The sequence below is a fragment of the Callospermophilus lateralis genome, chromosome 13, assembly GCF_048772815.1.
Source record: "Callospermophilus lateralis isolate mCalLat2 chromosome 13, mCalLat2.hap1, whole genome shotgun sequence".
In the NCBI taxonomy this organism is placed as follows: Eukaryota; Metazoa; Chordata; class Mammalia; order Rodentia; family Sciuridae; genus Callospermophilus; species Callospermophilus lateralis.
Window position 1 is genome coordinate 110,258,148 of NC_135317.1, and position 23,147 is coordinate 110,281,294.

General features: G+C 53.9%; 1 protein-coding gene across 1 annotated transcript in view; it reads left to right on the forward strand.

The window, feature by feature from the left end:
- Positions 1-933: 933 nt before the first annotated feature.
- Positions 934-23,147, forward strand: part of Rgs5 (regulator of G protein signaling 5) — a 57,579-nt gene continuing 35,365 nt past the window's right edge. The window contains exon 1 of the mRNA XM_076832444.2: positions 934-1,048. Coding sequence (XP_076688559.1) covers positions 1,005-1,048 — 44 coding nt within the window. The 5' untranslated portion in view covers positions 934-1,004. The remainder of the gene's footprint in view (positions 1,049-23,147) is intronic.

Below are 23,147 nucleotides of genomic sequence, written 5' to 3' on the forward strand. Positions count from 1 at the left end.
CATACATATACACACATAGACACATACAAACATACACACATACATACAAATGCATACATATACACATATATATACTCATACACATACATACACATACACAAAAACATGTACACACATATATAAATGTACACTCACACACATATATACACATACATACATACACATATATACACACATGCATATAAACATATACACATGTAGACACATGCATTCACATTCATACATTCACACATATACACACATGCATATAAACATATACACATATAGACACATGCATTCACATCCATACATATGCACATACATATACACATACACACATATACATATACATACATACAGGCATAAATGTGTACACACATACATACACATACATTCACACACATACATATTCATATACATATACACACATACACTCATACATATACATACACACATACATATACATATTCATGCACACATACGTAGACATACATACACACATTCACTTGTGCACGCATACACATACATTCATGCACATACATATATACACATGCATATACACATAAACACACATACACATACATGTGCATATGTTCACACACGCACGCACATACACATACACACATTTATAAGTGCTTTGATTTGATAAAGGTCACTCTGTCTCATCTGTGGCTGGACTCTGGCCTTGGCTCCTGGGCCTCCTCCCGCCTCCAGTCTCTATGGCGGCCTGACCTTAGAGTCGGAACCAAGGTCCTATGTCCAGCCAGCCCTGCGACACTGAGGAGATCCCAGCAGGAGAGGGTGGCAGCCCAGCAGCACAGCCCTGGGGAGGTCCCAGCCCTCTCCTGCTGCAGCTTCCTCTGCAGCCCTGGATTGGTCCCGAGAGCCAAAGGGGGCTGGGCCAGAGCCCTATATATCTCTCAGCGGGAGAGGCAGCCCCAGACCCTGAGGAAGTTTTCAAAGACTTTTCCTGTTTGCTGTTGAGAAGTTGTGTGCAGAGCGGAGGCCCCAGACCACTTGCCAGGATGTGTAAGGGGCTCGCAGCGCTGCCCCATTCCTGCCTGGAGAGGTGAGAGGTAGAGCTCTGGATGTTATCTGGGGGTGCCAGGGGTTCCTCACCCTGAGGCACATCTGCTGTGGCAGAGCTGGGTTGACTGGGGTCATCTGTGAAGAGCAGAGATTCTGAAGGGTCCCCACACCTCCCTTAGGACCCAGGACAGTGTTCCTCCCGGGTGGGGGCGCTGCCCGTTCCACAAGTGCTTGTGCAGAGTGAGGGAACAAGGCTCAGAATGCAGATGCCATCAGCAAACTGCCTGGGCCATGTCCTACCTCCTCTGCTCAGACTGAGGCTCTGGCCAGTGTGTTTAAGCTCTCTATTTCAGTTTCCTTATCTATCTGTAATACGCAGATGCTGAGAGTCTGCCACAGGCTGGCTCCGGGGATTGAGTGAGTTCCTGAGGAGACGTGCTCAGAGGGTCTGGAGGTGCAGATGGTCACCTTCCCTAATGACAGGGAGAGGAGGGGGCTGCTGGAGGCAGAGGGGGCTTCTCTGCCTTCTCTGTACCCTGTCTGCATCAGATAGAAGTAGCTAGATGGCTGGACAGAAGAAGGCATTGGGATGCAGGGGTCACCCAGCCAGCATTCCTGGAGCTGGTTGTCCTGGGGCCGGACAGTGCTCTTGAGGATGTCCCAAGTGTCTAAAGTGAACAGAAGCAGAGCAAGTATCTCATTAGAAAATCTCACCTAACAATCCTATGTGGTGCATGGAGGAACGGACGTTTCTCCTATTATAAGGGATGGATTTGACTAAGTTGAGTTTGATCTGTGTTATCAAAGGAAAAGCATTGCATTCTGCCCTGAAGCCATGCCAAGGCTTATCTGAGAAAGTCACCTACAACTTCTGTCTCTTTAAGAACCCGGGTCTTATTTTGGATGACTTCCACCCTAGACACAACATCAAATTGATTTCTTGGGAGATAACACAGCCCGTTACTTGTTTCCACAAGGCTCTATAGTGATTTGAATGAGGCCCGAGGGGGCTTGTTCACTGTGGTCAACAGCAAGATAGTTAATGCCCTGCACACAAGAGGGACTGGGAGCAGTTAAGTCCCAGCTGTCGGCCTCCGCTAGGGCATCAGTGTGGCCCAGGGACCAACTGCAGGCCAGAGCTGCTGCTGTTCATGGCTGCCCCTGCCCCTACCTGCTCTGGGTAAAGCCTGAGGAATGGGCTCAGGTACAGAGCTGGAGCCCAAACACCTGAAGATGAGCTGGAGCCAGCAGCATCCTCTGCCCACAGAGAGGCTCAGCCTGCCTTACCCGTGTGTCTTGGAGGCTCGCTGGGCCCAGCTTGCCTCTCCCCTTCCACTGCCCCAGAACCCACAGCCTCAGGCCTCGTGGCCCCGAGGCACACTCCTTGGCCAGCAGGACACCCAGAGTTGGCTGGCCACTGGTTCTGCCCTTCATATTTTTGTAAGTGGGCTGAAAGTTTCCTGAGACTCATGAGGGAAGGCTTGTCTAGTGGTCTCCATCACGGATGTGTCTGATCCACTGTTCCATCATCACTTACCTGGGCTGGGGCGATGCTCCTGGGACAGCGCTTGCCCAGCTGGGGTCAGATCAGCAGTGCTGTGCCATGTGCACCAGGTCGACTCACTCCTGATCTGCATGTGTCGTGCAGGGTCTCACCCTGGGCTCTGGGAGGGCGGGCGGCACACTTCCCACTGTGTGGTTCTATTGACCCAGTAGATCCTCATACTCCAGGATGAGTGTTCACAGGGAACATCAAACAACAGCTAGGGAGCAAGCTCTTTTTAGCCGATTGATGAACTTTCTAATTCACTGCATGTGTAGAATCCTGAGATTAACATGTGCTGTTGCATGTGCATCATGATCTTCTACCACTGTGAGTGAAATTGTACTTTTAATCACATGTAGCCTAGCAGAATGTTCTGCAGAGCTGGAAGCAGACCTGGGAAGCTGTTAGCAGGCACCCAGGGAGCCGCTCTAGGACTGTTCTCAGAGGCACCTGAGAAAGTGCAGCCCACCACCCTTGCCTCCCTGGCTCTCAGTTCCTGCACCCACAAGGTCCTTCCTTTCCATCCTCCTCTCCAAGCACCAGAAGGGACTGGTGGCTGCCTCACTGAGGGCAGGCGAGAACCTTTATGAAATAGCTAGGGTAGCCTTGTGCTTTGCAAACAGGTCAAGTTCTAAGGGAAAGCTCCGAATCATACCCTGCCTCAGGCCCTAGAAACAATCAGCTTACAGAAGCCCAGTGAACACCTTGTCCCTGTCACATGGAGGCCTGCACTCAAGCAGACCCGCTCTGTCGGTTTCCAGGTCATGCCCCTGGGCAGCTGCTTTCCCCTTGAGACCCTGCTTTCCAGCCGAGCAGGGGAAACTTGGATTCATGGCTCTGTGCAATATAGAGATGCACCCAACATCAGTGACCAGGAAGACAACCCAGGGGATGTTGGTTCCCTTGCTTTTCTCCGAAAGTCTGGAGCGGGTTGGATGGAGGGAGTGGGAAAATGTGGAACCCTTAGGGCCCCAGGCCTGGGGAACTAGGAGTGGTTCTAGAGCCTGGGGAGCTGTGCTTGACCTCATGAGGGAGGCCATAAGGCCATGGGAGCCTCTCCCAGGCCTGGGCAGCCCAAGGTCAGAGACAGCTGCCATGAATGTGTGGGAGCTGTGTCTGTATGCCTAGGTTGGCCCCATGGTAAAGTGGTGAGCTGGTGCCTCATGCCCCATAGTGTGTGATGAGTTCAGAATTCTGTGTAGGAACCAGGGCCAAAACCAGATGTTAGAGTTCTCTGGGCTCTAGAAGGTGTGATGAGTTAGGAGTTCTGGGGAGGACCAGGGTCAACCCCAGATGTTAGGGTCCTGTGATCTCAGGAGGGTGTGGGGAGTTAGGAGCTCTGTGCAGGGCCAGGGCCAACCCCAGATGTTAGAGTTCTCTATCTCAGGAGGGTGTGGGGAGGTAGGAGCTCTGTCAGGAATTTGGAACAGAGAACACATATATATATATATATTTCTCATTGTGCCGCAGAGCTACCTCTGGCCTCTGGCTGGCTAAACCCTTACAGTCAATTGTAACGGTCAATAAGTGCTGGCCCTTAGTCAGGGCACCCTTTCTTTTCCAGCTGTTCAGCCTGCCCTGCACCATGTGGGGACCTTCTTAGGCGGAGGGAATCCCGTCTGCGCTCTCTCCCATCCTGTTGGTCAGATGAAAGGCTGGGTGCTACAGAGAGCCCCGCAGCCCTGGCTTGAGCTGAGACCTACGTCTCCTGCCCTGAGCCTCCGAGTGTTCGAGTGATGTCAGCTTCCTTCCTCCTCACTGCCTTCTCCTACCTTTGCCTTGGCTTCTTCCTTTTATCTATACCCAGATCTCTACTCAGGGGGTGGCGTTAGTTTTGCCCATTCTGTGGCCTCTGCCATGGGCCCTTGCCAGTCCCCAGGAGCCTCCTGCATCACCCTGCTCCCGCAGTGGCCAGGGGCTTTGCCCAGGTGCTGAATGAGGGGCTACTTTTACCACTGCACCATACAGGACACTGGGGTTTTTTCAGAGAGGAGAAGGCACGGTGCCCCAGACCCTTAGGGATCTCCCTTCTCCCAGGCCTGTAGTGGCAGCCCTAGTCCTCTGACTACTGTGTCTAGTGATGGGAAGTAATGTGGGTGATATGGAACATAAAGGGAACAGCTTTGTGCTGGGAAAGCATCCTCTGCCCTAATTCCCAGATCCACCAGCGTGGGGGCCTCTGCTTTAGCACCCCTGTGCTGAGCCCATGAAGGCTGGACCAGCCTGTCCTGCCTGTCTCCACTCCACCCCTTTAGACAGCCCATGTGTTAGTTCCCGTTCCATGTCTCTATGAAATCATCACTCTGAAGATGATCTCTGCCCGTCGGGCGTCATGGGTTTCAAATTGAACTCCTGGTCTGCAGAAGTGACAGCCGGCCTTGCGAACCTGTGCGGTGCCTTCCTGTTTCTCACGGGACTCTGAGCACTGGTGCCTGACCCTGGAAAGTGAAGCCCATGGTCAGTATCTGATTCTGTCTCGATGCCCGCTGCCTCCAAGGTTCCAGCCTCAGCTCACTCCCTGCTGTGTGCAGGAGGAAGATGTCCAGAGTCAGCCCAGGTCTGCCTTGCTGCAGACTCTATGTCCACCATTTCGTGCTCCCTGGTGGCCATGCCCAACAAGGACAGGGATATCTCCTTCTAGACCCGGGATGTCCTGCTGATGGCAGGTCCTACTTCAATGTGCCATCAAATTCCCACAATGGAGACCCCCTCATGAGATGAGACATTTGCTGTGGGTATGCCTTTGATAGGTTGGGTTGCCACTGCCCTTCTCTCTGGCCAGGTCTGTGGCCACGCCCCCTGACTCCGTGGAAACTGGAGGACAGCAGCTGTTCCACTGCTTGATTCTTCCATCCCGCTGGGAAAGCTGCAGGCCAACCTCTGGTCTGAGCTGTTCTCCCTTCTTTGGCTGGGGTGGCACCCTCAGCTGGACACTGTCCATTCATCTTAGAAGTGCTGTCCACTGGCCCAGCATGGCTTTGTCAGCCAGTCGAGTGCTCATGGGCACGGTCCAGGTGATGGCAGAGTCTGCAGCTCTCACACTGTGCCAAAACGGTTCTGGGGAAAAGGCTCCGTGGGTCCATCTCCTCCTTGCACCCTGGAAGCACGATTCTGTGTAAGTTCCCCCAGCTCACACACTACCTGCTCTGCACAGCCGCCCACGAGAGGGCTTGCACATGGCCAAGACATGGTGTTCAAGGCTCAAGACTCCTTCTGTTCAAGGTTAGAGAGATGGTTCTGACTAATGTCCAGTGGCAAGGTAGGACGTGCCCCTCCGAGGGAACCCTCTAGTGTGTGTTGTGGCAGCACTGGTGGAAGTCCCTGGGCTCTTGTCAGAAGCCCCAGGGTGCATAAAATGGTGGACATAGAGAGTGCAGCGTCTGGGCTGAGTCTGGGCATCTCCTCCTGCACATCCCAGGCAGAGTCCCCGCCAGTACTCCAGCTGCTCCTGGATCCGGCTGCACCGACAGGGTTGTGGACCTGCGGAGAGCGTCTTCAGTTAGCAGGGCTTAGAGATCGATTTCAGGGTCTTTGGTTTTACAGTCACGTATGGAAACAGGTCCCGGATGCATATGATATCATGCAAGGTCCAACACGTGAGCCACTTCACAGAGCCTGTTCAAAGTCCAGCTCTGGGAATCTGTTGACCTTTCAATCCTTACGTGTCTCTCGGGGGCACGAGGAAACGTGAAACTCTGACTCCCTGGTCATTTTACCTACTCCTACAGAAGCTCTGGATCCCCTGCAGGGGCCGAGCCCAGCCCAGTGCCCTGGCCCCTCCTGATCTTGTCTCCATAGAGTGGTCCAACTTTTGCTTCAGCACTTCTGCAGGTCAGGTTCCTGGTCATAGTCATTGTCGCCTGGTTTTAAGCTTCTCCAACCTGGAAAACAGAGGAGGCTGCGTGGGCCCTCTGATGAGGGAGGATCATGGGGCTTCTTGTCCCCAGCCCTCCGGGTGTCACACAGGACTGGCTTCCAGCCATCGATGGCCCTTATTCTTCTATCCTCCCTCCTCTTTGTTATGTCCAGTGTTGCACTGGCCCACCTCATTTCTTGGTGACCTTGTAAACATTTCGACCTTGGAGAAGAGTCTGGCTCTCCCTTCCAAACTCTTGCATCCCTGTCAATCAGTCTGCTGTCTTATTGGCACCTGTAAGACACTCAGGAGGAAGCAGTGAATTGACGAGGCTTCCTGGTTCTTGCTCCCCCTGCGGCAGTAAGGTGGGGTGCATTTGCCATGCCCAGGAAGCAGGCCCACTCTGTGGGTGGACACCCGAGAATCCCACGGCCAGCCTGCACACTCACATGCTGTGCTCATCCGCTGCCACCTCTGGGATACTTCACTTGGCATTCCTGCAGGGGGGCGACCCGGCCACAGCCGCCTGCCCCTAGACCAGGCACAGCCTCTGGAGAGGCCTGCTAGCCCCACCCACTGCGGGAAGCTCCTCCGGAGACTGAATTCCCTCCAGAACCCACAGCAGCCCCTTGCCCTGAAGCCCCAGACATCGCTTGGCTTCACCACCCCACCCTGGCTACCTCTTGGTGACCTGAGGTACTTTTGTTGTCTGGGTGAATTTTCCCTTTGCCAGCGGCTTCTAGGTTGGTAGTTAAAGCTCGGACAGACCCGCCTCTGGGCTTGTCTGCAGTGGAGGTCTGCCCAGCACTGCCTTTCCTTTTAGCTACTGCAGAAAAGAGTGACCCAGGGTGGATGGGCAGCCACTCTCACCGCATCTGCTGACACGATCAGTGGACAACCCACAGGCCTGGGTCTCTTCCAGCGCCCTGGTGGCTGTTCTGGGGGCTTCATGGCCACTCATTCCTGTTGTGGCTGTGGCCCTGGGGAAGATGAAAGTTGGGTTTTCTCAAAATTCTCACCAGAAGGCTCAGAAATCCTTGACTTTAGAAAACAGCCTCCACTCTGTCATCGTCCAGATTCACTGACCATAGTCCTGCCTTGGTTCCTGCTGGCCAGTCAGGGCCGAACGCTTGCAGTGTGCTGAGGTGTGAGTGTGGAGGGCAGGGCAGCTGCGGGAGGAGCATCAGGGAGCAGGCCCTGCCTCATGGCCACTTAGGGAGACCGTCCAGGGAGAAGGCATAGCATCTTCAGTCACACGGGGCACGCCGCAGGGATGGGGAGCTGATGGACCCACACAGGGCGTGTCCACCTCCCCAGTCGGCACCCAGCCGGGGACTGCAGACAGCCTGTCCCTTTTCCACAGATGGCAGGCCGGTCTGCACTGCTGTGGTGACGTGTCCAGGCCACGTGTCTTGTAGGACTAGAGCTGAGGAGAAGCCGCTGGGCTCACAAGTCACCTTTATTTCACTTTACCTGATGGGCTTTGATTCACAAATTTGGCTTTAAATTCATACTGCTGTGTCTTTAATTTCAAAACATTGACTCTTCTGTTCACACCGTGCTTTGGCTTTGGTGACTACACTGCAGCCTTTAAGGTTTTCCTTTTCCCACATTTTTATGTATCAGATGCATTCAGCTGCCAGTTAGACTGTCTGAGGACCTGAGCAGCATGTGCAGTTTCAAGAGCCCCGACACTGAAATGAGATTGGGTGGAATCCTGCCATTGCCTTTCGCTGTGTGAACTTGGGCAAATAATCTGGTTCCTCCAGGTCCGTATCCTCACGGGCACAGGATGACTGGGGGCAGCAGATGAGGTGCTGACTGCCCAGTCAGCTGGAGAGTGGGGTGCTCTTCCTCTTTGCCTGCCCCAGAAGGGCCTTGCAGCCAGCTCCAGGCCTGGCCCAGAACAGGCAGCCATCTCCACCTCCCCACAGAGCTGCAGAGTGGGTGCAGAACGGGACCCAAGGGGAAGGGCCCACTGCGAGGACCCAGAGAGGGAGAGTCACAGTGGACCACCCGGCCGGGTTGGCTGGGGTTGGGAGGCTCCTCTGGAGGGAAGTCCTGAGCATGTCTTTCTGAACTCTGACCTCTTCTAGGGACCATGGGGGAAGGGGGACCTTCTCAGTGCAGGCCTGGTCTTTTCAAAGTTTGACCTCGGGTTTCCTCTTGGAAGTCACGGTTCTTCCCCTTTCTCTGGGGCTGTTCCTGACAGTGTCTCTGAGTTCTCAGGTCTTATTCCTTGGCGTGCTTGATATCCAACAAGGGTCCGTAATCACCACTTGCTTTTCTGATACATGAAATCATCTCTTCCCTTGCTCAGTGGCACTCGAGGGAGCTCAGCCTCGGGCTGGTGCAACTCGGGGCACTGGTGAGACCTGGGCTTCCACTGGTGGCACTGGTGACCTCTACCTGGCTCCTACCCTCTGCTTCCACTCAAAGCCTGGTCTGGTCTGGGGCTCAGCAACCCCTGTTCAGTGACCACCCGTGTGGGCGGCTCTCAGTCTTGTACTCGATGTGTGAGAGTCACCTGGCAGACTTGCTGCTGGATGGGGGAAGCTGGAGGGGGGGGTTTCAGAACGCTGGGGAGAAATTTCCAGGAGTGTGATCCTCAAATACATGCATGGACTTTGAAAACCTCTTTAAAATTTCCAGGAAGTGTTTTAGAACTAAAAGTGTGAGCTTCTATTAAACTTTGGGAGGAAACCCCACAGAGCTGGGAGAGGCTTTGGGGTACAAATGTTCTCTTCTTTCCTGGCACGCAGGGTCTCAGCCATATCAGACCTCCCCAGATACCTGCCTACCCAGGAAACTTTTCCTACTTCTCCCCAGGGAGAAGCTAGTTCTCCATGCTTTTAACTATTACAGAATTTTTAAAAAACTTCTTACAATTAGCAGCACTTCTTACCCTATTTTTCTCAGATTCAACTTTGGTATTTGCTATTCTCTAATTTAATTCTCAGTAAGATGTGCAGAGCAGGTATTGTCAACCTCACAGCTTTGCCAGTGAATTCAGTGTGCTCTCTGGGCTGGGGTCAACCGCAGGGTGCCGACCCCAACCAAGCTCTCTGCAGCACATCTCAGCAGCATGCTGTGTACTGCTGTGCCCTGAGGGCGTGGAAGCTGCAAGTAGGAAGGGTTTCCCCTGGTTTGGGAAACATCCCCATGGTTTCTAGGACAGCATGGCAGATAGCGGCTGCTGTGCTCAGGTCTTACAAGTAAATTAGTACAGAAAGCAGAGTTCTTGAGAATAGGACACTTGGTAGGGCGACATTTTGGGACCTGATTCTACACTACAGAATGGAGCTCTTATTCTCATCGAGTCATCATTGGCTTGCTGAACATGCGCTTTTAGCCACGTGGCAAAGATACATGCCAACCAAAATGTTGGTGGCTGTGAATCTGCATCTCCATTGAGGCTCTGGGGGCTGGACGTTACTGAGTGCCAGGACTCAGCTGCGTGCTCACCGAGATCCACTAGCTCTACTCCCCTCCTCCCTCCCTCCCTCCTTCTCCAATGCCCTGCCTCCTGGGTGCTTTTCTTTTGTCATGTACGAAACAAGGTGAATGAAGGCCACCTACAAGGAGCCCTGAATCCTGAAGTCCTTATTGGCCATGGAGAGAGGGATGTGGAGATGCTCCAGGGCTGTGGGAGGACAGCATTTAGAGACGCTCTCACGGGAATTTCCCCTGACCCTCCACCTTTGGGACTCAGAATAGCCATGGCGTCTGTCTGCCCCAACCAGAGGACCATTTTCCCACAATTCATTATCTAGTTTTCAAACTGGATTCCCAAAGTCTAGAAATCCTGCCAGTGACATTTTGAATAAGATGGGACTTGAAGGTCAGAGGGAAGGGAGCTGTTTCTGTCCTGCCTGTGTGTCCTCCCCTGACCCCTCTCACTCCAGAGGAGGATGTCGGAGACAGGCCACAAAAGCATGGGAATGTCTTGGTCTCCATGGGAACCCTTAGCTTGGGGAAAACAATACTATTTTTAAAATACCATGGGGGCGGTACTGCCATGTGCCTGAGCCGCCCAAGGTAGCTGCAGAGGCCTCCAGCTCACCACCTGTGTCCCTCCACCTCCGGGTGCCCAGGGAAGGGCCAACAGCATATATTCCCAATGCTTTCAGGACGAGTTCCATAGTTATGAGGGGGAGATGTTCTGGAAGGAGCTTATCTTGAGTGCCAAGGGGATCTTTGTATACCCCTTCCCACCCCATCCCACCTCATCCTGTCCCATCCCATTCCACCCCATCTCATCCTATGCACGTGCCCCATCCTAACTCATTCCATCCATCCCATCCCACCCCATCCTATCCCATCCCACCCATCCCATGCCATGCCATCCCGTCCCACTCCATCCTATCCCATCCTACCCATGTCATGCCATCCCATCCCATCCAATCATATCCTATTCTATTCCATCCCACCCATCCCATCCCATCCAGCCATCCCATCCCATCTTATCCCATCCATCCTCTCAATCCATCTCATCCAGTTCTATTTCACCCTATCCCATCCCATCCCATCCATCCTATCCCAACACCCTATCCCATCCCATCCTATCCCATTCCATCCCATTCTATCCCATCCCATCATCCTATCCTATCCTAGCCCATCCATCCTCTCCAATCTATCTCATCCCATTCTATTTCACCCCATCCTATCCCATCCCGTCCATCCCATCCATCCCATTCTACCTCATCCCATTCTATCCTATCCCTTCCCATCGCATCCTATCCCATCCCATTCTATCCCATCCCATCCCATCCCATCGCATCCTATCCCATCCCATTCTATCCCATCTGTCCCATTCTATCCCATCCTATCCCATCCCATCTATCCTATCCCATCCTATCCCACCCACTCCATCCCTCCTTCCTATACAATCATACTTCATCCCTTCCACACATCTGTTTAGCATCTGCCCATTAACCACACCTTCTACACCTTGCCACCATCAGGGAGTGACAGTAATAAGAAGTAGCCATGTGTTGGGTATTTTCTGTGCCCTGAGTGTATTCTAAATGCTTGAGTGCATTGTTTTCCTCAGCCTCACAATGTGTCTATGAGGTAGGAACTCTATTATCACCACTTTACCCAGGAAATGAGGACTTGAAATGAGGGAGCCCACCCAAGTCACCCTGCTGTTAAGGAGTTGGAACAAACCCCAGGCCTGTTAGCTTCTCCTCTCTGCCCTAGCAGCTAAAGCAACGTCAACCACTTACCACTGTTGAGATGCTCTGTAGAGACGCAGGCAGCAAGCCCTGCCTTGCTCCAGGAGGCTGTTCCCTGAGAATGTGAACACGGAACTCTAGGAACCAAGAAAATCTGCTGTCCTAGCTCTGCTGCTTACTAGCTATGAGCAGTGGAGGACATCTTCCAATTTCTATGAACTCAGGTTTTCCACTTTTAAGATGGGAGCAAAGCAAATTAAAGACTCTCTAACATGGTTTGAAAATGCCTCCATCTTGTGATTTCACCGTAGGGAGGAGAGAAAACAGGCTAGTGTGGCTTCAGAGGTCTGGGGAGGAGAGGACTGTCTCACCCAGAGTGTCAGAACTTTCAAGCTGGTACCTAGGTGGAGGAAGGGAGCCGGCTGCAGGTGCCGAGGAGGCTCCAGGACAGGGCAGGAGACACTGGAGGAAGAATTGAGTGAGGTTAGGGAGGGAGGACTTGGAAGCCGGAGAGGAGGGTGGGAACACCTGTGGTTCTCCATGCTCCTGGCCCAAGGTGCTCTGGGTGGGCCCAGAGTCTGTTCTCCAGGTGAATCTCCTGCCCTCTCGTGGGAGGAGCCACTGTGGCTGTGGCTGGGACCCATCACAGGTGAGCAGGGGAGGTCTCCAGAGGCTGGTTCAGCAGTGAAGGAAGATGGCGTTGAAGGAGAAGATGGAAAAAGTGAGGCCCAGGCCGAGGCCGAGGCCTGGAGAAGGGCGGTGCACTTAGGAGGGAGAGGACGGGCACACTCGGAGCACTTTCTAGGAGACAAGAGCAATGTGCATGCAGTTTATTAAGAATGAGGAGGACAGTCTAATGGTGATACCAAGGCTGCTGTTCCTGGAGCTCCCGCACCAGCATGGTGGGGACTCATGTCGACTCAAGGCAGCTAGGTGCATGCCTGTTACTCATTGAGAAGTGGCCTCACCGAGGCACTGTGGTCACCTGTCCCACAGATGAGGAAATAGGCAAGGGGGTGTGCAGAAGCTCACCCAGAGTCACACCTTCAGGAAGGAAGATCTGTGTAACTTGGCACCAACATTCTTGCTCTTTGCCACTGGTATTCCATCACTTGTCTTTAGGGAGATAGAGCTTGGCTTTGGTGTTATTTTGGTTTTCTGGACAAGAGTGCAAGGCTCCACGTGGCTCTCTCCAAGAACAGCCTTGGCAAGGTGCAGATTAGTGCTGTGCAAATGCTGCCAGCTACATCACCCGTCACCCGAGTCAGGACGTTCACTTCTGTTGAAAGACGCATTCCTGCCAGGTGCAGGGAAGAGAGTGGATGCCCTCAGCAGGTTGCTGGTGATGTGATCACGGCCAGAAATCTGGGAAATGCCTAGTAATATCAATGCACCATTCAAATGTCATGGCATCTGTATGAAATGGCTGGTATCTGGTCTCCTGCTGACCTCACCTGGGTGGGAATTCCGCCACACTCCCTGTCCAGGTGGTGGAGGGCTAGTGAGCTCCCTTCCCTGTTCAACTGGAGCAAGCCCTGTCCAAGGGAGCCTTTCTGCACTTCCAGGAGGCTGGTTCCTTAATAATTCTAATTAATAATAATAATTCTGATTAATAATTCTAGAAGGATGCATTGCTGTTTGTTTCCTGTTTGAAGCTCCATTCCATGTCTGTCCTGCAGGTTGGGTTCCAGTTGGATTCCTGGTGCTAGGGGTACTGCTTCTCCGTCCCTCTCTGTGGTGCTGCCCAGGTGTGCGGCGTGGGGTGACAAGCTAGAGAACCTACATGGCTGATGTGGCCTTGCCCCAGGGTGCCCCTCTCTCCCCTCTTGGTTGTCCTGCTTTTTTTCTTATCACTTAGCGAGAAGTGGTCTTCTCCATCCAGGGAGTTCTGGGTTGGGAACAGGGGGAATGGGCTCCTATCCATATCATCTTCTCAGAGACAGGAGCACAAATGCCTGGAGGCCTACAGCAAGAGGAAAGTGCACCCAGAGGGACACTGGAGCTGGCTCCTCAGGGAGGAGAGCCGTTGTCAGTAGAGTGGTTCAGGTTGGAGGAGTGGTGGCCCATGGACCCTGGTGGAGTCCTTGATTGTGGGTTCAGGGGTTGTGGGATCAGTTCGATGTCACCTGGTTGTGCACCCTTGGACATCTCAGCACCCGGGAGACAGGGTGTGTTTCTCCAGGTGACCAGGAAGCAGTGGACCTTCCTCCTGGGCCTGAACGAGTCAGGTCTCATTTCTTCTTTCAGTCGCTGTTTCACAGTACACTGTCTCCTGGTGTTTGAAGCCTAGCTTTCTTCTTACCCTCCACATGTGGAGTCACCAGGAATCACATCTGGCTTGTCTTAATTCTTCTCACATTTGTGTCTTTGTTACATTACCAAGAAAGTCATATTTGAGGAGACAATCCATTCACCCACTGAGGAGGGACAGAGCCTAAGGAATCAAACGTGACTCCCCAGGAATAGGAAACGCCTCAAGGCAGCTAAGTGCATGCCTGTTACCTAAGTGGATGTGGTGACAAGAAGGTGGGTGACAGCAGTGGCACAACACGGGCCATGACTTGAGTGCATTCCTGTGCCAGGCGCCAGGGAGATTTTGCAACCACGCGTTACTTCTTGCACTCCTCCCACTCCTCCTACAGCAGCATTCAATGTCACCATCATTTCTGGGGCTGATGGCTCTCAGGCCCGGAGATACTGCAGAATTTGCACAAGGTCCCTCAGATAGTAAGCAGCCTGGAAGATGAGCCCACATCAACTTGCTCATGACCAGCTCCAGGTGTTTTGGTCAGTGGCAGGCTGAGGGCTAAGTGCACATTTCTGCCATCCTGTGGCTGGGGCAGCTGTTCCCAGGGTGGTGTCCTCAGTCCAGATCTTCCAGAATCAGTGCCATGATTGAAGGGAGCCCACTGTCTCCCACACAGGAAGCTCATTGCCAGCGCCGTGTTGCTGACTGGCAGAGTGTATGGCCTTGATCCTGACCAGGTTGGCCGAGACAGAGAGCAGTCACCTCGGGAGTATGACCTTCAAACAGCTGCTGATGACCACTAAGAAGTGCATTCCAGACTAGGGCCAGCAGAAAGGTCAGCTACTGCACAGATGTCACACTGTGCAATGACGGCCAGCTCCCATTACAGCCAGCTTGAATTATAACCAGCCACAGTTACAGCCAGCACAGTTACAAACAGACACAGTTACCCCCAGTCTCCTTTACAATAAGCCATCATTTTTCATGGTTCTCATTCCTTGTTTTGTGTCTGTCTCACCCAACTAGAACATAGACTCCTGGAGAGGACTGTCTTCTATCATGGGGAATTTCAAACATGGTAGTGGATGGCCAGGGTCTGGCCTTCCGTAAGCATATTTTTTATCTTGACTAAATGAACGAGCCAAAGGAGAAGCTGTGTGAGGCCAGGCTATGGTGTTTTAAGATGAGGTCAGCTTTGCTGCCCAGGCCAGTTTGGAACTCATGGGCTCCAGGGCTCCTCCACCCTTAGCTGGGATAGCAGGTGCTGGCCGCGCAGTCCTGACCGAAAGCCAGCTTGTTCAAGCAGTCTGGACCCCCGGCCTCTTCCTTCAGGTTGCCCGTGAGGGGCTGGGTGGCGGCAGCTGAACTGAGAGCTCTAGAGAATGCAGCTGTGGTGAGGAGGACGCTGAGGGGGGCCTTGGGGCACTGTGGGAGCTGCAAGGGCTGAAGGGTAAGTGCTTCCCACGGATACAGCCAACAGGGCTGACTCCTGCTCCCTCAGCCGCTGCACGCCTTAGGCATCAGCATCCAGCCCCAGCACATGAGGAAGGGCTCTGTGTCCTTGGAGAGATGGCCAGGTGCAACTGTATCACAAGTCACTAACACATCTATGCCCTGAGGCTCCCACCTTCCTCCACCATTCTATCCTTGGACCAATGAAGAATGGTTCCCACTAACTGACCATACAGCTATTTGCCACGTCCCTCCGGTTAATTACGTGTCAGCTAGGACAGTGATGCAAGCCGCCACTGTCCTGCACCAGACCTCTGCTAGGACGGTGATACATGCCGTAGCACCCTGTCCTGCACCAGACCTCTGCTAAGATGGTGATACATGCCGTAGCACCCTGTCCTGCACCAGACCTCTGCTAGGACGGTGATACATGCCTAGCACCCTGTCCTGCACCAGACCTCTGCTAGGACGGTGATACGTGCCGTAGCACCCTGTCCTGCACCAGACCTCTGCTAGGACGGTGATACGTGCCGTAGCACCCTGTCCTGCACCAGACCTCTGCTAGGACGGAGATACAAGCTGCACCCTGTCCTGCACCAGATCTCTGCTAGGACGGTGATACGTGCCGTAGCACCCTGTCCTGCACCAGACCTCTGCTAGGACGGTGATACGTGCCGTAGCACCCTGTCCTGCACCAGACCTCTGCTAGGACGGTGATACATGCCGTAGCACCCTGTCCTGCACCAGACCTCTGCTAGGACGGTGATACGTGCTGTAGCACCCTGTCCTGCACCAGACCTCTGCTAGGACGGAGATACGTGCCGTAGCACCCTGTCCTGCACCAGACCTCTGCTAGGACGGTGATACGTGCTGTAGCACCCTGTCCTGCACCAGACCTCTGCTAGGACGGAGATACGTGCCGTAGCACCCTGTCCTGCACCAGACCTCTGCTAGGACAGTGATACATGCCTAGCACCCTGTCCTGCACCAGACCTCTGCTAGGACGGTGATACATGCCGTAGCACCCTGTCCTGCACCAGACCTCTGCTAGGACGGTGATACATGCCTAGCACCCTATCCTGCACCAGACCTCTGCTAGGACGGTGATACATGCCGTAGCACCCTGTCCTGCACCAGACCTCTGCTAGGACGGTGATACGTGCTGTAGCACCCTGTCCTGCACCAGACCTCTGCTAGGACGGTGATACATGCCTAGCACCCTGTCCTGCACCAGACCTCTGCTAGGACAGTGATACGTGCCGTAGCACCCTGTCCTGCACCAGACCTCTGCTAGGACGGTGATACATGCCTAGCACCCTGTCCTGCACCAGACCTCTGCTAGGACGGTGATACGTGCCGTAGCACCCTGTCCTGCACCAGACCTCTGCTAGGACGGTGATACATGCCTAGCACCCTGTCCTGCACCAGACCTCTGCTAGGACGGTGATACGTGCCGTAGCACCCTGTCCTGCACCAGACCTCTGCTAGGACAGTGATACGTGCTGTAGCACCCTGTCCTGCACCAGACCTCTGTGCTTTCATACTCTGATAAAGCCCAAGCAACGGGTGAATTTTATACAGTTCTAACAAAGGGGGTTAATTTGGAAAAAGGCAAGATGCCAAAGTGATAGATGTTCTTTTTTCCACCCCTGTGAACCACTGCTGCTTTCTCCCTGCCTGAGAGCTGATCTTGATTTCAGGGGCTGTGTTCAGAGGACCCTGGGCTTGAGAATTGCCGTCATAGAGCTGACCTAATTTCCACCCACATGCCCTTGTATTGTGCAGGTCCTGGAAGCTCACTAGCCCTGCTTGTCTCTCCTGAGCTCTCCCTGTCTCGCAAAGTGCTCTGATCCCATGTCCTATCTGCCTCCAGCCCACAAGTCCTTCTTGGTGGCCTGGTGCAGTGAACCAGTGTCCTCTGGGCTGTCATGTCTGGCGGCCCCTCTGGGGCTCCGTGTACCTCTGAGCTCAGTCACACAGGACTGGCTGGCCCATTTCCTCCTTCAGTCCTTGAGACTGATTGTAGCAAGTTTTGTAAACGCTTGCATTCATTTCCCCTGGGTGTTTGCTGCATTTTTAGGAGGCAAAAATGACATATTCTTTCTGCCTATATGCAAATGTGCTTTTGTAGTGTTTCCTCTGAAGGAGCCTGGACTCTAGGCTCTTGGGCTGGCTCATGCCTTCCTGGCCAGCAGGGGGCATCTGTAGCAGAGACTTAGGTTGCACTGAGTTTAATTGGCCAGTACCTTTCAATTTTAATTTTGCAGCCTGCATACCTACACAGGGAGCAGATTCAAAACTGCTGAACCCTAGACTCACTCAAACCCTTTCAGTTGAAACCACTAATGTGAGTCGTCTCCAGAAAGAGTGATCTTCCTCTGAGCCTTTAATCAAACTCTCACCTGGGCATTTCCCATTGATTTCATTTCAAAACAAGTTTTTCCTTATAAAACAAAAGGATAACAAGAGGGAGGACGATGTAAGAAGGTATAAAATCGTTTCCTGTTAACAGGCCTTAGTGACAGCCAGAAAGAAATGCCCGGTGTGTTCAGAAATTGCCAGTAAACAGGCCAGACAGCCGTTTTTACTCTAAGGTCAGCTAGGTTCCAGTTTATTTTTAAAGGGGAAATAATTCAGTGAGCTTGGGCTTTGTGGTAGTTTCCATTGGTCCTGCTGCATTCCCGGAGTCCTATGGGTGCAGCTGAGAGGACAGGAAGGGACAGGGGTGTGAAGGCGTTCCAGAGGCCAGGAGGAAACAGGCCCGACCCTTTCCTCCTGAGACTGAGAAGCGCCCAAATTAGGAGTGGCTCCAACTGTGACTGCCCTGGATCCTACACACAGACGCAGCCAGGCCCTTGTGCCCCAGCAGGCTTCTGATTAAGCAGACTGGCATCCCCCACGCAGGCTGTCTCTGAGGGGCTGTGCTGGAGCCCCCGGAGGGAGCAAGGCATCCGTAGCCAGTAGGGCTTCCCTTCCCACCTCTGAGGCCAACAAAGGGGAAAGTGGAATGTGACTTTCTTTATTTTTTAAATTTGTTCTTTTTATATATAGATGACAGTAGAAAGTACTTGGACATTATCCATACACAGAGTATGACTTATTCTAATTAGGATCCCATTCTTGTGGTTGTACATGATGAGGAGTGTCCCTGGTCCTGTGTTCACGTGTGTCCATAGGAAAGTGAGGTCCGATTCATTCTGTCTTTCCTACTCCCATTCCCCCTCCTTTCCCTTTGTTCCCCTTTGTCTAATCCAATGAACTTCTACTCTTCCCTCCCCTTATTGTGTGTTAGCATCCACATATCAGGGAGACATTCGGCCTTTGATTTTGGGGATTGGCGTACTTCAGTTAGCCTGATCATCTCTAGTGCCATTCATTTACTGGCAAGTGTCATACAGTCCTTCTTTATGGCTGAGTGAAATGGAACGTGACTCACTACACATGATGGAATGTGAAACATGGAATGGAATGGAACGTGATTATCTACAACAATTTTATAAACAGTTGATTTCCACATAATTCCATTAAAAAACAACTATAATTAAGTGACTACTGGGAATCTGATTCAGACGGATGGTAAAAGTTTTCTGTGGGGTATCTGGAGCACTTATCTACAACGTATATACAGTGTATTCATGGGGAAAGTATAAATAAATAGTAACAGAAAACTTGAAATGAAATGTGTTCATAAGACAGAGCCTGCTCCTGGCATAGGAATGGTCTTTGGAAGATGATTTTCCTTACTTCTGTGTCATAATTGCACTCGTGTCAGATTTTCTATAGGCAAGAGCAAAGCCGACAACCTGCATAATACCTCCCCGACTATGGTTCTGCATCAGGTGAAGGCTGTGCACTGCTCCAGACAGTCAGTGTGTCATGGTTCCTAATACACCTAGAGGTGCATAGAGGACCCTAACATCTGGGGTTGGCCTGGTCCTGCACAGAGCTCCTACTTCCCCACAGCCTCCTGAGATCACAGGACCCTAACATCTGGGGTTGACCCTGGCCCTGCACAGAGTCCTACCTCCTCACACCCTCCTGAGATCACAGGACCCTAACATCTGGGCTTGGCCTGGTCCTGCACAGAGCTCCTACCTCCCCACACCCTCCTGAGATCACAGGACCCTAACATCTGGGGTTGGCCTGGTCCTGCACAGAGCTCCTACCTCCCACACCCTCCTGAGATCACAGGACCCTAACATCTGGGGTTGGCCTGGTCCTGCACAGAGCTCCTACCTCCCCCACACCCTCCTGAGATCACAGGACCCTAAACATCTGGACTTGGCCTGGTACTGCACAGAGCTCCTAACTCCCCACACCCTCCTGAGATCACAGGACCCTAACATTTGGACTTGGCCTGGTCCTGCACAGAGCTCCTAACTCCCCACAGCCTCCTGAGATCACAGGACCCTAACATCTGGACTTGGCCTGGTCCTGCACAGAGTCCTACCTCCCCACACCCTCCTGAGATCACAGGACCCTAACATCTGGGGTTGGCCTGGTCCTGCACAGAGCTCCTACCTCCCCACACCCTCCTGAGATCACAGGACCCTAACATCTGGGCTTGGCCTGGTCCTGCACAGAGCTCCTAACTCCCCACAGCCTCCTGAGATCACAGGACCCTAACATCTGGGCTTGACCTGGTCCTGCACAGAGCTCCTACCTCCTCACACCCTCCTGAGATCACAGGACCCTAACATCTGGGCTTGGCCTGGTCCTGCACAGAGCTCCTACCTCCCCACACCCTCCTGAGATCACAGGACCCTAACCTCTGGGCTTGGCCTGGTCCTGCACAGAGCTCCTACCTCCCCACACCCTCCTGAGATCACAGGACCCTAACCTCTGGGCTTGGCCTGGTCCTGCACAGAGCTCCTACCTCCCCACACTCTCCTGAGATCACAGGACCCTAACCTCTGGGCTTGGCCTGGTCCTGCACAGAGCTCCTACCTCCCCACACCCTCCTGAGATCACAGGACCCTAACCTCTGGGCTTGGCCTGGTCCTGCACAGAGCTCCTACCTCCCCACACCCTCCTGAGATCACAGGACCCTAACATCTGGACTTGGCCTGGCCCTGCACAGAGCTCCTACCTCCTCACACACTCCTGAGATCACAGGACCCTAACCTCTGGGCTTGGCCTGGTCCTGCACAGAGCTCCTACCTCCCCACACCCTCCTGAGATCACAGGACCCTAACCTCTGGGCTTGGCCTGGTCCTGCACAGAGCTCCTACCTCCCCACACCCTCCTGAGATCACAGGACCCTAACATCTGGACTTGGCCTGGCCCTGCACAGAGCTCCTACCTCCTCACACCCTCCTGAGATCACAGGACCCTAACATCTGGGCTTGGCCTGGTCCTGCACAGAGCTCCTACCTCCCCACACCCTCCTGAGATCACAGGACTCTAACATCTGGACTTGGCCTGGTCCTGCACAGAGCTCCTACCTCCTCACACCCTCCTGAGATCACAGGACCCTAACATCTGGACTTGGCCTGGTCCTGCACAGAGTCCTACCTCCCCACACCCTCCTGAGATCACAGGACCCTAACATCTGGGGTTGGCCTGGTCCTGCACAGAGCTCCTAACTCCTCACACCCTCCTGAGATCACAGGACCCTAACATCTGGGCTTGGCCTGGTCCTGCACAGAGCTCCTAACTCCCCACAGCCTCCTGAGATCACAGGACCCTAACATCTGGGCTTGGCCTGGTCCTGCACACAGCTCCTACCTCCCCACACCCTCCTGAGATCACAGGACCCTAACATCTGGACTTGGCCTGGTCCTGCACAGAGTCCTACCTCCCCACACCCTCCTGAGATCACAGGACCCTAACATCTGGACTTGGCCTGGTCCTGCACAGAGCTCCTACCTCCTCACACCCTCCTGAGATCACAGGACCCTAACATCTGGACTTGGCCTGGTCCTGCACAGAGTCCTACCTCCCCACACCCTCCTGAGATCACAGGACCCTAACATCTGGACTTGGCCTGGTCCTGCACAGAGTCCTACCTCCCCACACCCTCCTGAGATCACAGGACCCTAACATCTGGGGTTGGCCTGGTCCTGCACAGAGCTCCTACCTCCCCACACCCTCCTGAGATCACAGGACCCTAACATCTGGACTTGGCCTGGCCCTGCACAGAGCTCCTACCTCCCCACACCCTCCTGAGATTCACAGGACCCTAACATCTGGACTTGGCCTGGTCCTGCACAGAGCTCCTACCTCCCCACACCCTCCTGAGATCACAGGACCCTAACATCTGGGCTTGGCCTGGTCCTGCAAAGAGCTCCTACCTCCCCACACCCTCCTGAGATCACAGGACCCTAACATCTGGGCTTGGCCTGGTCCTGCACAGAGTCCTAACTCCCCACACCCTCCTGAGATCACAGGACCCTAACATTTGGACTTGGCCTGGTCCTGCACAGAGCTCCTACCTCCCCACACCCTCCTGAGATCACAGGACCCTAACATCAGGGCTTGGCCTGGTCCTGCACAGAGTCCTAACTCCCCACACCCTCCTGAGATCACAGGACCCTAACCTCTGGGCTTGGCCCTGGTCCTGCACAGAGCTCCTACCTCCCACACCCTCCTGAGATCACAGGACCCTAACATCTGGGGTTGACCCTGGCCCTGCACAGAGCTCCTACCTCCCCACACCCTCCTGAGATCACAGGACCCTAACATCTGGACTTGGCCTGGTCCTGCACAGAGCTCCTACCTCCCCACACCCTCCTGAGATCACAGGACCCTAACCTCTGGGGTTGACCCTGGCCCTGCACAGAGCTCCTACCTCCCCACACCCTCCTGAGATCACAGGACCCCAACATCTGGACTTGGCCTGGTCCTGCACAGAGCTCCTACCTCCCCACACCCTCCTGAGATCACAGGACCCTAACCTCTGGGGTTGACCCTGGCCCTGCACAGAGTCCTACCTCCTCACACCCTCCTGAGATCATAGGACCCTAACATCTGGGCTTGGCCTGGTCCTGCACAGAGCTCCTACCTCCCCACACCCTCCTGAGATCACAGGACCCTAACCTCTGGGGTTGACCCTGGCCCTGCACAGAGCTCCTACCTCCCCACACCCTCCTGAGATCACAGGACCCTAACATCTGGACTTGGCCTGGTCCTGCACAGAGCTCCTACCTCCCCACACCCTCCTGAGATCACAGGACCCTAACCTCTGGGGTTGACCCTGGCCCTGCACAGAGTCCCTCCTCCTCACACCCTCCTGAGATCACAGGACCCTAACATCTGGGCTTGGCCTGGTCCTGCACAGAGTCCTACCTCCTCACACCCTCCTGAGATCACAGGACCCTAACATCTGGGCTTGGCCTGGTCCTGCACAGAGCTCCTACCTCCCCACACCCTCCTGAGATCACAGGACCCTAACATCTGGGCTTGGACTGGTCCTGCACAGAGTCCTACCTCCTCACACCCTCCTGAGATCACAGGACCCTAACATCTGGGCTTGGCCTGGTCCTGCACAGAGTCCTACCTCCCCACACCCTCCTGAGACCACAGGACCCTAACATCTGGGCTTGGCCTGGTCCTGCACAGAGTCCTACCTCCTCACACCCTCCTGAGATCACAGGACCCTAACATCTGGGCTTGGCCTGGTCCTGCACAGAGTCCTACCTCCCCACACCCTCCTGAGATCACAGGACCCTAACATCTGGACTTGGCCTGGTCCTGCACAGAGTCCTACCTCCCCACACCCTCCTGAGATCACAGGACCCTAACATCTGGGGTTGGCCTGGTCCTGCACAGAGCTCCTACCTCCCCACACCCTCCTGAGATCACAGGACCCTAACATCTGGGCTTGGCCTGGTCCTGCACAGAGTCCTACCTCCTCACACC